The sequence below is a fragment of the Rana temporaria genome, chromosome 1, assembly GCF_905171775.1.
Source record: "Rana temporaria chromosome 1, aRanTem1.1, whole genome shotgun sequence".
NCBI classification, from domain to species: Eukaryota; Metazoa; Chordata; class Amphibia; order Anura; family Ranidae; genus Rana; species Rana temporaria.
The window spans coordinates 66,354,754-66,372,100 of record NC_053489.1 but is presented as its reverse complement, the minus strand read 5'-3'; the positions used below and the strand labels follow the sequence as shown (position 1 = coordinate 66,372,100).

At 42.1% G+C, this 17,347-nt stretch overlaps 1 protein-coding gene across 1 annotated transcript in view; it reads right to left on the bottom strand.

The window, feature by feature from the left end:
* The window catches only part of GHR (growth hormone receptor), a 581,985-nt gene that overhangs the window by 204,463 nt on the left and 360,175 nt on the right, over positions 1–17,347 (bottom strand). Inside the window, 1 exon segment of the mRNA XM_040343700.1 lies at positions 16,560–16,640. Within this exon segment, the coding sequence (XP_040199634.1) occupies positions 16,560–16,629 (70 nt within the window). The 5' untranslated portion in view covers positions 16,630–16,640.

Sequence of the window (17,347 nt, the reverse complement as noted above, 5' to 3'; positions counted from 1 at the left end):
GCCACAGATGCCATACACAGCCATATCCACATCTAAAGCCCTGGGTTGGTTTAAGCAGCATCTTATCCTACATAGGATGGTGTCACAGTAAGGAGCACTTATTGAATCTAATCCCCAAAGTGTGCAATGAGGGCAAAGTGGGCCCCCTCCACCTTGGGGCTCATGCAAGCACTGCACACATTAGGTTGCTTGCACATGTTGCCGCTCAGCTGCATTTCATCCCTCCCAGCACTTCAGTGCATGCAGGATGGACAGATACAGTGTTAAGCCCTACTAGACAGGGGTTAGACAATGTGTCGAGTGGTACAGGTGTTTAGGGCGCCGTATCTGTTCATGGATGAAGTTACGGAATGCAGAAAACCTACGTTTCAGAACCTCATACATGAACAGACAGTGACCTAAACGCTGGTACCACTCGGTACACTCTAGGGCGGCTTCACACTACCCTATGGCACTTTGGCTAAAGTGAAGCTAACCCACAGTTTTCATGTGGGTTAGCTGAACTTTCCCATAGACTTCAATTATGCCCCAAATTTTTGGTGCACTTTTCAGAAAACACAACAAAATCAAATGACATAATAGAAGTCTATTGAAAAGCACAACTAACCCTCGTGAAAACTACAGGTTAACTGCTTTGCCCAAAGCTTAGTGGGGCAGCGTGAAGCCGCCCTAAACCGCCAGGAGGGACCCACTGCTGCTAAACAGTTCATTGTACAAAGGGGCCTTAGGGACGTGCCAGTAGCACAGAATTAAAACAGTGACATCTAAAGCACTGTCTTATCTACTTTGTACAAGAGTGACGGATATAGCTTTGTATACTCAAAGTAAGTCATGTCCCTCCTTAACAAAAACATAGTGGCTGTAAGCCAGGCAATGCAACACTCAAGTCTAGCTTCTTTGTATCCACCAGGAGCCAATAGGCTCATATTAGAACAAAACACAACAAGGAAACACTTCTGTAAGGAAGGACACCTCTACAAACTATTTTGGTAGAAGAGAAATATAAAAATACTTTAAAGTGGTTGTAAGCCTCATGAAATATAAACAAATCATATCCCTTTATAGTGTGTACTTGTCTCAATTAAGATCAGAAATTGTTACTTTTGTCTGCTGCTTCATTCCTCTGCTATCGGCATGAATCGCTTCTGACAAGTTTTTCTGACACCAAGAGATAAAAGGTGATAGGGGATGAACCTCCAGATGATTGACAGCCTCAGCTCTGTTCCTGTGTTCGGGGGGTGTGTCTCTTCTCTCCAATAAGCTGTCAGAGCTCTCCTCATTGAGCTCTGCAAAGTGTAACTTGAGCTCTCCGCTCCCCTTTCTTTTTAAACCCTCAGACAAGCTTTGTATGCCTGTAAATAGGAGAATTGTTTTTCATTTCTGTGCATCTCTGAAGCCTCGTACACACGACCGAGTTTCTCGGCAAAAACCAGCAAGAAACTTGCTGGGAGATATTTTTTTGCCAAGGAAACCGGTCGTGTGTACATTTTCGTTGAGGAAACTGTCGAGAAACTCGACAAGCCAAAAAGAGAGCAAGTTCTCCATTTCCTCGACGGGAGTCTCAAATTGGCTTGTCAAGTTCCTCAACGGGCTGGTTTTCGACGAGAAACTTGAGCGTGTGTATGCTAAGAAACCTGCGCTAGCTCATAATAAAGTATGAGACGGGAGTAAAAGTAACATTTGTAATGGAGATAACACATTTTTCAAGCTGTAACAGACTGAAAAGTGCAAATCGTCTCTTACCAAACTTTTACTTAACACGCAAACACATAAGATTAGCAAAAGCAGCCCCAAGAGTTTAGCCAGTGGAATCAAACTTCCCCTGCCGTTGTATGTGTTGTAGGTCACCGCGTTTGAGAACGAGGAGATTTTGTCTTGACAGTGTGTACGCAAAGCAAGCTTGTCGAGTTCCTCCACAAGCCTAACAAGGAACTCGACGAGGAAAACGATGTGTTTCGCCCGTCGAGTTCCTCGGTCGTGTGTACGAGGCCTGAGGCCAGTCAGTTCAATGTGTGCGTGTAAGGGTGTACAACCACTTTAAGTTCTTCTACCATCTTAGTTTAGCTGTTAAAGTATTTCTACTGCCAAAATGTCTGAAGGTTCTCATTTATCCAGGTCATGGTAGACCTAGTTATAGTTAATCACATTTAACTGGACTGATCCTAAAAAAAAAACTCAAAGTGAGTCATGTTCTTCCTCAGCCAAGAAACATGCAACGGTTTCTGTAAGCCCGGCTACGCTCAAACCATAGTTCAACTTCTTTGTATCCGCCAAGATTCCGCTTCTTAAGAATTAGCTTCATTACAGAACAAACCACAACAGGAAGGGCTCCACCTCAAACTGTTCGGGGAGAAGACAAGGGAAATAGCGTGGATTTATGTCACTAAGCTGCCCAGCAAAAGTGACAGTTGGGGTTGGAACATACCATACAACACTTCTGGGGGTGCTGGGTGATCATCTTTCCTTCCAAAAGGGCAGCACAGTGGTGTAGTGAGTAGCACTTTCGCCTAGCAGCAAAAGGGTCGCTGGTTAAAATCCCGACTACGACACCATCTGCACTGATGTGCAGTGATGTAAAGGGGGAAAGAGGACACAACTGTTATACACTATTAGCTGGATTCACGTAGGGCGGGGTATTTTTGAGCCGGCGTAGCGTAGCGTATTTACGCTACGCCGCCGTAAGTCAGAGAGGCAAGTGCTGTATTCACAAAGCACTTGCCTCCTAAGTTACGGCAGCATAGCGTAAATGGGCCGGCGTAAGCGCGCCTAATTCAAATTGTGAAGAGGTGGGCGTGTTTTATGTAAATAAACTATGACCCGACGTGATTGACGTTTTTAACGAACGGCGCATGCGCCGTCCGTGGACATATCCCAGTGTGCATTGCTCCAAAGTACGCCACAAGGACTTATTGGTTTCGACGTGAACGTAAATTACGTCCAGCCCATTCACAGACGACTTACGCAAACAACGTAAAATTTTCAAAATTCGACGCGGGAACGACGTCCATACTTAACATTGGCTAGGCCAGCTATTTGTTCGACTAACTTTACGCCTGAAAACGCCTTACGTAAATGGCGTATTTTTACTGCGACGGTCAAGCGTACGTTCGTGAATAGGCGTATCTTGCTGATTTACGCATTCTAGGCGTAAATCAGCGTTCACGCCCCTAGCGGCCGGCGGAACTAGACAGCTAAGATACGACGGCGCAGGCTGTCGTATCTTAGCTACATTTAAGTGTATCTCAATTTGAGAATACACTTAAATGTACGACGGCTTAGATTCAGAGTTACGAAGGCGTATCTACTGATACGCCGGCTTAACTCTTTGTGAATCTAGCTATATGTATTCTTTTATGTGCCTTCTTTTTATTGGGCGCTTTTTTTGTTTTTTAAAAGGTGCCAGTGTTCTGTCAAGTTCTCCAACCCGGCAGAAACTCCAACCGCTTAACTTCCGGTTTATTTAAAACCAGCAATAATTGGAGTTTTTTGACGAATTGGTGGTTGGACACAACGCTGGCAACCGAATAGAGTCCGCTGTAGGAAATTATGATCAGAGATTCTTACTCCGCTCAGATACTAGCCAATAAAATGGCCGCCTCCGAGGCCAATTCGGTTGTCGGTGTTGTGTCCAACCACCAATTCATCAAAATCTCAGATTACTAAGGTTTTAAATAAACTGGAAGTGAGGTAGTTGGAGTTTCTGATGGGTTGGAGATATTGACAAAACACCAGCCAGCACCGGGATTTTTTCTTTCCTCCATGTTGTCCTCCATGTATTTTGGCAGGAAGGAGTCCCCCTGTTAGAATACAAAGCACAGCAGGAGAGATGCCAGAATCACACATCTTTATGATGATGCAGGGATCTGTCATTTTTTCATCCAAACCCGTTGATTTGAATGAAAAAAGACTACGTGGTTGATTTACTAAAACCGAAGAGTGCACAATCTGGTGCAGCTATACATGGTAGCCAATCAGGTATAAATATATAACTTACTATCTATTTACTAATGCTAGCAGCAAAAGATTTAAAAATAGTGTTGATTGAGAGTGTGAAGTTCCAAAACACGTTGTCATAGTTGATGCTGGAAGCTGCTACAAAGCGTTAGCCAGGGCCCAGGGGCCCCACCAAAATGTTGCTATGGGGCCCCAATATTCATAGTAAAGTCCCTGGTAACATTCAAGCCATATCTGTTTGTTTTTTTAGATACGCTGATCCTCCTTCTCCTTACACGCAAGACTAAATGCTGGCGTGTGTACTAAAATGTGTGTCCCAGAATTTCAGATAGTTCTGAACAGGAAATGTCATTCTCTATGAAGAGGGTGATGTGTATAAAGGCAGACCGCACATGTTGATCACATTTGTAGAATAGACTCTTTGGGCCAGATTCTTAGAAGAGATACGACGGTCGGTCGTATCTATGCGCCTATCTATGCGCCTGATTCTTATGCCGCGTACACACCATCACTTTATGTGATGAAAAAAAATGACGTTTTTAAAAACGTCACTTTAATTGACTGTGTGTGGGGGAAAACGTCGTTTTATGTCTTGTAAAAAACGACCAAAAAAAATTGAAGCATGCTTCAATTTTATGTGTCGTTTTTCAAAAGTGCACTTTTTACTTCACAGAAATTGACTGTGTGTAGCAAAAAACGTCGTTTTCTAAGACGTTTTTTCATCCACGCATGCCCAGAAGCTACTTATGAAGCAAGCTTCAATGGTAAAACGTGGTGGAACGTAACCTCACTTTGCAAGAACATTGTGAGAAAAACGATGGTGTGTAGGCAACTTCATCTTTGAAAATTGAAGTTTCAAAAACGTCATTTTTTACTTCACAGAAAGTGTCGTTTTTTTTCATCACATAAAGTGATGGTGTGTATGCGGCATTAGAATCAGTTACGCATAGATATCTTTTAGATCCGATAGGCGTAACTGCATTTTTAAGCTGACCGCTAGGGGCGTGTATGCCGATTTACGCGTCAAAATATGTAAATCAGCAAGATACGCGAATTCCCGAACGTACGCCCGGCCGACGCAGTAAATTTACGCCGCTTACGTTAGGCTTTTCCCGGCATATAGTTGCCCCTGCTATATGGTGGCATAAGTGCGGCGTATCAATGTTAAGTATGGCCGTCGTTCCCGCAACGAAATTTGAAAATTTTCCGTCGTTTGCGTAACTCGTCCGTGAATGGGGCTGGACGTAATTTACGTCCACGTCAAAACAAATACATCCTTGCGGCGTATTAAGAGCAATGCACACTGGGAGATTTCCACGGACGGCGCATGCGCCGTTCGTGAAAAAACTTCAATCACGTCGGGTCACAGAAGATTAACATAAAACACGCCCCCCTGTCCCACATTTGAATTAGGTGGGCTTACGCCGGCCGATTAACGCTATGCCGCCACAACTTACAGAGCAAGTGCTTTGAGAATACAAGACTTGCCAGTCTAAGTTGCGGCGGCGTAACGTAAATCGGATACGTTACGCCGCTGCAAAGATATGCGCTCCTCTGGCCCCAAGACTTCTTTATTGACTTATTGATTTGTCTTTATTCAAACTGAAAAAGACTTGAGTTAAATGATACAAAAATTGCAGATTTAAAGTATATCCTCACAGGGTGACTCTGTGGATACACGGATAGTAGTGTGCCACCGTCCCAATAATGTTTAGAAGGAAGAAATTGGAACTAGAAAATGGACTTTGTAGGCACACACATAAAATATATAAAATGTATTGAAATTTTTAATTGGATAAAGTTAAAATCATTGTCTACAAACACAGATTAAAACACATTATAATGTTCAATGATCCCAAAGACTCTTTGGGGTCGTTGAACATTATAATGTGTTTTAATATGTGTTTGTACACAATGATTTTAACTTTATCCAATTAAATTTTTTCAATTAATTTTACACATTCTGTGTGTGCCTACAAAATCCATTTTCTAGTTCCAATTTCTTCCTTATGATCAATGATAGTAAAAGATTTTTTTTTTTTTTAATTAATAAAAACATAGTTGAATGATGTCGACTGTATTCTTGCAGAGAGGTTTCCAACATAAAATATATAGAACAGAGATTCTTGTGCTGACATCATTTATATTTTTCTAAATTATTGTCTCAGTGTACTCACCTTCAAACATAATTGGTGTCTCCCAATAAAATCACAAATTTTTGGTTGAGAGCATTGTCTCTCTCCATATTCTTTTATTTACTTTAAATAATATACAAAATCAATAAATCGTCAGAACAAAAGTCCTTCTGTGTTAGGCAGAAAAAACAAACCTTCCAGTGATCCAACTAATAGATGCAGGAATATTCAATCATTGTGAGGATCAAAGGCTTACCGAAAATAGTGGCTTCACAATCAGGTGGCCCCTGATTCGTTGGTGTGAATCGTAAAGGGTTGGATTTAAGTGCCACAACATCACGCCACCATATTGGTGGTCTGGGTGGCAATGTTAGATGTGAGGCCTCATACACACGACCGTTTTCCTCGACAGAATCCATCAAGAAACTTGGTGGCAGAGCTTTTTTGCCGAGGAAAAACGGTCGTGTGTATGTTTTTCATCGAACAAGTTCTCTTTTTCCTCTACGGGAGTCTCAATTTCCTTGTCGTGTTCCTCGTCGGGCTGTTTTTCTTTGAAAATAACAAACATGTTATACTTACCTCCACTGTGCAGCTTGTTTTGCAAAGAGTGTCCCCTAACCCTGTCTTCTGGGGTCCCTCGGCGGCTGTCTCAGGCTCCTCCTCGAAAAGGCTTTCCACCGTCATGTGAGCGAGCTCGCATGGTGGAAAGCTTTTGCGAGCGTGCTCCCTTAAAAAAAGCGGCGGGCATATGCGCCGACTGTATCACTCGGCCCCGCCCCCTGCGCACCACGTCATCCGCTGTGATTGACAGCAGTGCCAGCCAATGGCTGCATTGCTATCAATTCGTCCAGCCTAGCCAATCAACGGCCAGGCTGGGAACCTGAAGAGGATCACGTGGTCGCGCACGGGACTTTCAAGGGGTCAGGTAAGTAAAACGGGGGCTCGGGGGGGGGGGGGGGCGGTACCATCGGATGTTTTTTCACCTTAATGCATAGGATGCATAGGAACATTTCTTTCTGTTTACTGACTTTAAATACTTTGCTTTTATAGTATTTTGATTTTATCTGGTAAACATACTACACTATTGAAGATCGTTGTAGGGCTCGTGGTGAGCTTTATTTATCCTAGTTGGAGCACAGAAAATGGTGCCATTGCAGGTGGCTGACCACATGGACTCTGTAAGACCTCCAATTTATCCTATGTGCATACGCTGCTCTAATGGCAGCCATGTCTTTTGGTGAGTGTTGAATTCACTAGATGTTGGTGACTGGATCATTATACACCTTAAGAAGAGTCTTCACGTGTACTGGTGGTGTTTTATAGACTGTATTCATCACCTAATATGAACACTGTGGGACTCTTTTACTATATATTTTTGGACTTTTTTCTTTGAATTGCTATTATATAAGCAATTTTGCACTTTACACTTTATTTTGTTCTAGCTTATATATATATATATATATATATATATATATATATATATATATATATATATATATATATATACTTGCAAAAACAACAATTTTTCCAAATTTCATTAAACATTGAAAACTGAGTCAGATCTCAGTTTCCATTTCATAAGATGGCTGTCTGTACTAATGATAATAGTTTTATTGTTTTGGAAGTGGATTTCACCATCTGTGAAAATATTAATAAGCAAGTCACAGCATCCACCATCTTTAGTATCTTTGGCTCTTGCATATCGAGAGAAATTTCTATCAACCCATTACATTCAATTAAAGGTACTGAAATAGCCCACACAGGACCATTTTTGTAAAGCAGAAATAGCCTTGGATTATTTTTTTTTATTAAAGTTGAACTCCAGGTATGGTTTGTATTGCAGAGTTACATTGGTCCAGCTTGGACCATAACGTTATCGGCTGTTCACCCAGAGGCGATTAAGTTCGCATGTGTTGCGCTATATAAATTTTCATTCATTCATTCATTCATGCTGCCTACTGCTGCCTCTCGTGTGAGGCACCATAAATAATAATGTTATAATACAGTGGTCTTCAAACTGCAGCTTGCAACCCCTTTTCTTGACTTTATCCAACTTTTGGGGCACTTTTTTTCACACTGACATGAACGATCAGGCATAATTTCATTCACTAAGAGCAACAATGTGGTGCAAATCCTTTCACTGACACCAACAATGGGGCACTATTCCTTTCATTGACATCGCCCTTGAGGCCTCATTATGAACGATGAAATCGGATAGCTGCACACCCACAGACAATGCAATTCGGCTTTAATCAAAGAATCAATAAAAACATTACAGGGTGAGCATACAGGCAGAGGAGGAACATGTTGATGCGTTTCACGCGATAACTGTGCTTTGTCGAAACTACATGAGGTTCAACCACTACACACACTAATATATAAAATCACATGATTGTACAGTGAAATCTCAGGATAACAATCTCAATCCGTTCCAGGAGAATGCTCGTAATCCAAAGTACTCACATATCAAAGCGAGTTTCCCCATTAAAGTAAATGGAAACGAAAATAATTTGTTGACTTCAATGGCATGCAATAACGCATGTGGCCAGAGGTGGGGGCTCCGGAGAGCCTTGGAAACACATGGAAAGGCACAAGGACAGCTCGACTAACCTCGGCAAACCTCGGAAAGGCTCGGGAATAGAGTATTTCCGAATCTTTCCAAGTATTTCCGAACAACTCCAATCGGCTCCACTCGGCTCTGGCGCCCCCCCACCTCAGGCCAAACACAGTACTGCACATCGCTGTGGCTTGAATCCTGCTCGTTTAGTAAGACAAAACTTGCAAACCGAGTCAGGAATTTAAAAAATACAGTGCTCGTATTGCGAAATGCTCATTAACTGCGTTACTCACAATCCGAGGTTCCACTGTACAGGTGTTTTCAATTAAGTGATTGCAACCATCGTTCCAAGATATGTTCCCATTTAAAGGAAAAAGCAGACCAAAGTCCTAATAATAAAAAAAAATATATATATATATATATATATATATATATATATATATATATATATATATATATACACACACAGTGGGACAAAAAAGTATTTAGTCAGCCACCAATTGTGAAAGTTCTCCCACTTAAAGCGGGGTTCACCCGAATTATTATTTTTTTTAAATTAGATTGAGGCTAATTACAGGAAGCAGAATCTGGTGTTTTTTTTAAATCAATGCCGTACTTACCGTTTTAGAGATAGATGTTCTCCGCCGCTTCCGGGTATGGTCTTCGGGACTGGGCGTTCCTATTTGATTGACAGTCTTCCGACGGTCGCATACAGCGCGTCACGAGTTGCCGAACGTCGGTGCGGCTCTATACGGCACCTGCGCACCGACGTTCGGCTACTTTCGGAAACTGGTGACGCGCTGTATGCGACGGTCGGAAGGCTGTCAATCAAATAGGAACGCTCAGTCCCGCAGCCCATACCCGGAAGCCACGGAAAACATCTATCTCTAAAACTAAAAGTACTGCATTAATTTTAAACAAAACACCCGATTCTGCTTCCCGTAATTAGGCCCAATCTAATGTTAAAAATTGATTTTTTTGGGTGAACCTCCACTTTAAAAAGATGAGAGGCCTGTAATTGTCATCATAGGTATACCTCAACTATGAGAGACAAAATGTGGAAGCAAATCCAGACAATCACATTGTCTGATTTGGAAAGAATTTATTTGCAGATTATGGTGGAAAATAAGTATTTGGTCTCCTCTACAAACAAGCAAGATTTCTGGCTCTCACAGACCCGTATCTTCTTCTTTAAGAGGCTCCTCTGTGCTCCACTCATTATCTGTATTAATGGCATCTGTTTGAACTTGTTATCAGTATAAAAAAAGACACCTGTCCACACCCTCAAACAGTCACACTCCAAACTCCACTATGGTGAAGACCAAAGAGCTGTCGAAGGACACCAGAAACAAAATTGTAGACCTGCACCAGGCTGGGAAGACTGAATCGGCAATAGGCAAGCAGCTTGGTGTGAAGAAATCAACTGTGGGAGCAATAATTAGAAAATGGAAGACATACAAGACCACTGATAATCTCCCTCAATCTGGGGCTCCACGCAAGATCTCTCCCCGTGGGTCAAAATGATCACAAGAACGGTGAGCAAAAATCCCAGAACCACACAGGGGGACCTAGTGAATGACCTTCATAGAGCTAACAAAGGCTACCATCAGTAACACACTACGCCGCCAGGGACTCAGATCCTGCAGTGCCAGACGTGTCCCCCTGCTTAAGCCAGTACATGTCCGGGCCCATCTGTGGTTTGCTAGAGAGCATTTGGATGATCCAGAAGAGGATTGGGAGAATGTCATATGGTCAGATGAAACCAAAGTAGAACTGTTTGGTAGAAACACAACTCGTCGTGTTTGGAGGAGAGACAATGCTGAGTTGCAATCAAAGAACACCATACCTACTGTGAAGCATGGGGGTGGCAACATCATGCTTTTTCTATTTCTCTGCAAAGGGAACAGAAGGACTGATTCGTGTACATGAAAGAATGAATGGGGCCATGTATCGTGAGATTTTGAGTGCAAATCTCCTCCTATCAGCAAGGGCATTGAAGATGAAACGTGTCTAGGTCTTTCAGCATGACAATGATCCCAAACACACCACCTGGGCAATGAAGAAGTGGCTTTGTAAGAAGCATTTCAAGATCCTGGAGTGGCCTAGCCAGTCTCCAGATCTCAACCCCATAGAAAACCTTTGGAGGGAGTTGAAAGTCCATGTTGCCCAGCGACAGCCCCAAAACATCACTGCTCTAGGAGATCTGCATGGAGGAATGGGCCAACATACCAGCAAAAGTGTGTGACAACCTTGTGAAGACTTACCTAAAACGTTTGACCTCTGTCATTGCCAACAAAGGATATATAACAAAGTATTGAGATGAACTTTTGATATTGACCAAATACTTATTTTCCACCATAATCTGCAAATAAATTCTTTCCAAATCAGACAATTTTGTCTCTCATAGTTGAGGTATACCTATGATGACAATTACAGGCCTCTCTCATCTTTTTAAGTGGGAGAACTTGCACAATTGGTGGCTGACTAAATACTTTTTTTGCCCCACTGTATATATATATTGTAAGGGGTTAGCTCGGTAGCAGGGGGGGGGGTGTGACCCCCTGGATGGGTTCACTACACACGGCACAATACAGAGAAACAGCCGAAGACGGTTGACAACAAAGAATTTGGTTTATTCTTCCATCTTGCTGGAAACAAGTGCAAGCATCCAAACAGCATAAACAAAATCAAACATAAAATACACCCTGGCCACTTGGGGCGTCTACCTTCATCACACAGGAACCTATCTATGGAGTCTGGCACAGCCTAGTGCTGGGCAGACACTGCTGGTCATACAGCAGAAAACAATAGTCTCTTTTTGATTTTTATCACACAGAAAAATCAACAGCACCTCACCTCTTCAGAAGTATTTCTGCTCACTGCTCTCCTTCACTCAGAAAGCCTCAGGATGCAGCAATCAGTAGTAATCCTCTGGATTACTTATAGAGGTCTTAATTGCCTCATTCTGAACAGCTGAAGTTTTCCAACGCCTTTAAACCTTTCTGGCTACTTCTGCAGCCGACACCCGATAATAATTGGTGTATTGTCTAAACAAGGCAGAAATGTATCTCCCGTCTGACAACACCCACAGATTTACCTGACTTCCTGTCACAATATATATATATATATATATATATATATATATATATATATATATATATATATATATATATATATATATATATATATATATAGTGAAAAGTAAATACAGTATTAATAATCATAGCAAAGAAAAATTCATAATGATTAAAAAAAAAAAATGTAATCACTAAGAACAGAAAATTGCAAGATACAGCATTTTGCTCCAATACTGAAGCATACACACATGATGGTAACAACAATGAGTTTCTTGATGGGTTGCAGTATAGTGCAACTATAATCTAAAAAAATATAAATATATCCCCCAAAAAATATATATATATCCAAAAATAAACGGAGTGAACAGATTAAACAAACCCATTACCGAGACATAAAAATGGGTCAGGTCCCACTGAAGGTTTAGACCTATGGGAACCTTATTTTGAAGTGTAAATGTAAGAGAGAGAGAGAGAGAGAGAGAGAGAGAGAGAGAGAGAGAGAGAGAGAGAGAGAGAGAGAGGGGGAGGGGGAGAGAGGGGGGAGAGAGAGAGAGGGGGGGAGAGAGAGGGGGGAGAGAGGGGGGTGAGAGAGAGAGAGAGAGATCATTCCTTCCACTGACATCAGTGGGACATTAAACATCCCCAAGGGTGGCCACCACACTCTATTAAAAGTATATCGCTGCTATGCTGGCTTTTTACCAAAACTGATGTGTAAAAAACAGAACCAATAATTAATCACCATCTAAAAATCCAGCTGCTGTGCACCCAGTATGACTCCCAATCAACACATAAATACACAAATATCAGCTGTACAGTGCTAGTGTGTAAAATAAATACATGTGTAAAAATAAACTTAGACAGAATCAAACACATAAAAAAAGAATAATTATTGAAAAAGTCCTCCAAAGATTCTTCTTAGTAAGATACAGTACCTCACAAAAGTAAGTACACCCCCCACACTTTTGTAAATATTTAATTATATCTTTTCGTGTGACAACACTGAAGAAAATACACTTTGCTACAGTGTAAAGTAGTGAGTGTACAGGTTGTATAACAGTGTAAATTTGCTGTCCCCTCAAAATAACTCAACACACAGCCATTAATTTTTAAACCGCTGGCAACAAAAGTGAGTACGCTCCTAAGTGAAAATGTCCAAATTGGGCCCAATTAGCCATTTTCCCTCTCTGGTGTCATGTGACTCATTGGTGTTACAAGGTCTCAGGTGTGAATGGGCAGCAGGTGTGTTAAATTTGGTGTTATCACTCTCACTCTCTCATACTGGTCAATGGAAGTTCAACATGGCACCTCATGGCAAAGAACTCTCTTAGGATCTGAAAAAATTAGTTTTTGCTTTACATAAAGATGGCCTTGGCATCCCATGATGCTATTGCACTCTGCAATGTAGTTGAGCATCATGGGAAATGTAGTTCCAAAACATCTGGGGTGATAAGATTCGCCATCACTGGCCTAGGATATAAAAAGATTGCCAAGTCACTGAAACTGAGCTGCAGGCCGATGGCCAAAACCATATAGCGGTTTAACAGGACAGGTTCCCCTCAGAACAGGCCTCGCCATGGTTGACCAAACAAGTTGAGTGCACGTGCTCAGCGTCATATCCAGAGATTGTCTTTGAGAAATATACATACGAGTGCTGCCAGCATTTGCTATAGAGCAGGGGTGTCAAACTGGCGGCCCTCCAGATGTTGCAAAACTAAAAGTCCCATGAGGCATTGCAAGGCTAACAGTTACAGGACTCTCACAGGCAGGGGCATGATGGGACTTGTAGTTTCGGAACAGCTGGAGGGCCGCCAGTTTGACACCCCTGCTATAGAGGTTGAAGGGGTGGGGGGGCAGCCTGTCAGTTCTCAGACCATAGGCTGCACACTGCATCAAATTGATCTGCATGGCTGTCGTCACAGAAGGAAGCCTCTTCTAAAGATGATGCACAAGAAAGCTCACAGTTTGCTGAAGACAAGCAGACTAAGGACATGGATTACTAGAACTAAGTCCTGTGGTCTGATGAGACCAAGATAATCGTATTTGGTTCAGATGGTGTCAAGTGTGTGTGTAGCCCCGATGATTCCTTTTACTGACCAATGATGAGGCATAATTCCACCCACGGATATAAACAATTGAGCACTATTCCTCCCACTAACACCAATGACAGGACACTATTCCTCCCACTAACACCAATGACCGGACACTATTCCTCCCACTAACACCAATGACAGGACACTATTTCTCCCACTAACACCAATGACAGGACACTATTTCTCCCACTAACACCAATGACAGGACACTATTTCTCCCACTAACACCAATGACAGGACACTATTTCTCCCACTAACACCAATGACAGGACACTATTCCTCCCACTAACACCAATGGCAGGACACTATTCCTCCCACTAACACCAATGACTGGACACTATTCCTCCCACTAACATCAATGACAGGACACTATTCCTCCCACTAACACCAATGACAGGACACTATTCCTCCCACTAACACCAATGACAGGACACTATTCCTCCCACTAACATCAATGACAGGACACTATTCCTCCCACTAACATCAATGACAGGACACTATTCCTCCCACTAACATCAATGACAGGACACTATTCCTCCCACTAACATCAATGACAGGACACTATTCCTCCCACTAACATCAATGACAGGACACTATTCCTCCCACTAACACCAATGACAGGACACTATTTCTCCCACTAACACCAATGACAGGACACTATTCCTCCCACTAACACCATTGACAGGACACTATTCCTCCCACTAACACCAATGACAGGACACTATTCCTCCCACTAACACCATTGACAGGACACTATTCCTCCCACTAACACCAATGACAGGACACTATTCCTCCCACTGGCAACCAAGATGCTGGGCATTTTTTACTCTTAGTGGTCACTGTCCAGCCCAGCTAAAGTCTGAAATACAGCAAACTGGCCCTTGGTTTAGAAAGTTTGGTGACCCCTGTTATGTATAATGCAAGTGATCACCGGGGGGCGGAAGACTAAGGAAATGCTAACTACTGTCTTCAGCATATTCAGATGACATTGGGGTTGATTTACTAAAGGCAAAAAGTTGTAGTCTGCAGTAGCTCCAGATTTTAGTAAGCAGAAGCTCTGCTGACTTCGATCATCCAATCATGTGCGTGAAAAAAATGCTGTTTTTTTTTTATCTTCCTTGCACGTGATTGGGTACTTTTTGCAAAGTGAAGCCTTACCCAATTTACTAAACACTGGGACAACTGCAACTATTTGCCTTTAGTAAATAAACCCTATTGTTCTCTCCCAGTATGTTTTTCTTATGATGACCATGACAAAATATGCATAGAATTGCCTTTTAATGATAAATGAGAACCTATTCATAGGTTTCCTTTAAAGGGTTTGTAAAGGAAGTTTTTTTTTTAGCTTAATAGCTTCCTTAATGCAGTCCTGTTTTCATGTCCTCATTGTTCGTTTTTGCTCTCAAGTTGCTGTAATTCTTCTCTGATCTCCACACTTCCTGGTTGTCTGTTTCCTGATAACCACAGTACTGGGAGCTTTCTCTCTGTGGTCACTAATCAAGGAGGTGTGATTACTGTGTGTCTAAAACCCCACAGCACCAATCAGTTTTGTTTTCCAAACCATCACTGCCCTGTATTGGCTCTGTGGCTCTGTACATCACAGAAGCAGGAAACAACATGCAAAAACGAAACTAGAAACTGCAGGTACATTATATGATTGATTTTTATCTGTTTTTAATCATTTTTAAAAGGAATCAGTTAACTATTATGTCTCTATACCCTGTAAACAGTCATTTCAGCAAAAAAAAAAAATGTTTCCTTTACAACTCCTTTAAAGCGGATCTCCCACGCCAAAAACGTTTTTTTCTGAATGGCTATTTAAAAGTTAATTTACCCTAATATGCGCAACTCACGTGTCCTGTCTCCGCATGCCGCTCCGCTGCTATACAGTGTGAAATAAAAACTTATATTCCCCCTTCCGGTTTCGGCACCATTTTAACTGTGGGCATAAGCCCACAGCCCGGCATTTCCTTGTTGCGGTGGATGCTGATGTCCCAGCATCCACCGCTCGATCTCGCGCATGCGCGCGAGCAACGGGGGACCAGCGGAGAATTTTCAAACGGCCCGCCCTTTCTTTTGTTTACATCCGCGTCACCTGCAAAACGAAGTCGCGCGATGTTTGTGCTAACAGAGCGGAATATGATAATCAGGGAGCTCTGACACAGGCTCCCTCCTAGCAGACACAGCGCGGAACAGGAAGCCAGAGAAAACCCGAAGGAAACCCGAGGGGCTGCAGACCGGAAGGCTCTATTTTTCACAAGGTATTGTAACACTGTTTAATATGAAAATAGCCGATTATGCATTATTTAGGAGCATTAGGAATATTAAGCGAATGTTAAATTTAGGGTGGAGATCCGCTTTAAGTAATGCAACTGATATAAACCCCACTTACATAAAAGCACCGACCAGATGAAACAGCCAGAAGTTAAGAGTTTAAACAGAATAGTGTCATGAAGAGAGACACAGTATATCAGCCAAACTGGGCTTCCCTTAGCAAGCTGTCTGAATACAGAAAGAGTTTCCATTCCAATGACATCACATCGTTAGTTCACACTTATGTTGGCCACAAGCAGTCAGAATCAGTATAAAGTCCATTTATCTATCTGATCACCAGTGAGCAAAATTATTCAACTCACAAAACTCAGGAAACACAAAAAAAATTACAATCATTGTTGGCTTTTTTTCCTAGCTTTTAGCCTGCACTCCATAAAATGTATACATCTCCTATATAAATAACAGGTCTTACCTTGACTTGCAGTGCTGAAGCCACCATGGCAGACCAGCAGCAGTGTTGCTAGCAGCAGCCAAAAAGCCATTTCTCCGGGGCCTGCAAAAAATGAAGAATATTAATGTTTATTTGTGTATGTGTACTCTAGAAATGTACCAGAACCCTCCGGATAATCAATCGTGAACAAAAGCCAAATTTACACAGAAATAATATTCTAACTCTATACTAGGGGTGCAGTGCCAGAAAGCAGTCGGGTACAGATGACACCATGTTCAGAGTACCCCAAAGAAAATATGCATTGGTGGCTGTGGATTTCATGACAGAAGGATAACAAAGGCTATGGTCACCCAAAACTTATATCTCCAACATACAAAAAAGAAGACAGCCAGAGTGAACTTTACTAGAAATAGTCAGGAACAAGGCAAATTCACCTGCTGTTCTAACATGTTTCATTTCACTAGGAACTTAATCTTAGTGAAACGCGATAGGGGAGCAGGTGGATTAGCCTTGTATCTGTATAGCTAAACATTTCACTCTGGGCTTTAAGGAGAAGACAGTGATTATTGCTAGTGGCTAAAACTCGTTCATCCATGTCTTTATGGACCTTGCTTTGAGCACAGTCATGTTGGAACAGAGAGGGGACACATCCCCAAACTCTTCCCACAATGTCGGGAGCATGAAATTGTCCAAAATGTCTTGGTATGCTGATGCCTTAAAGTAGGGTTGTCCCAATACCGATACTAGTATCGGTACCGATACTGAGCATTTGCGCGAGTACTTGTACTCGCGCAAATGCTCCCGATGCA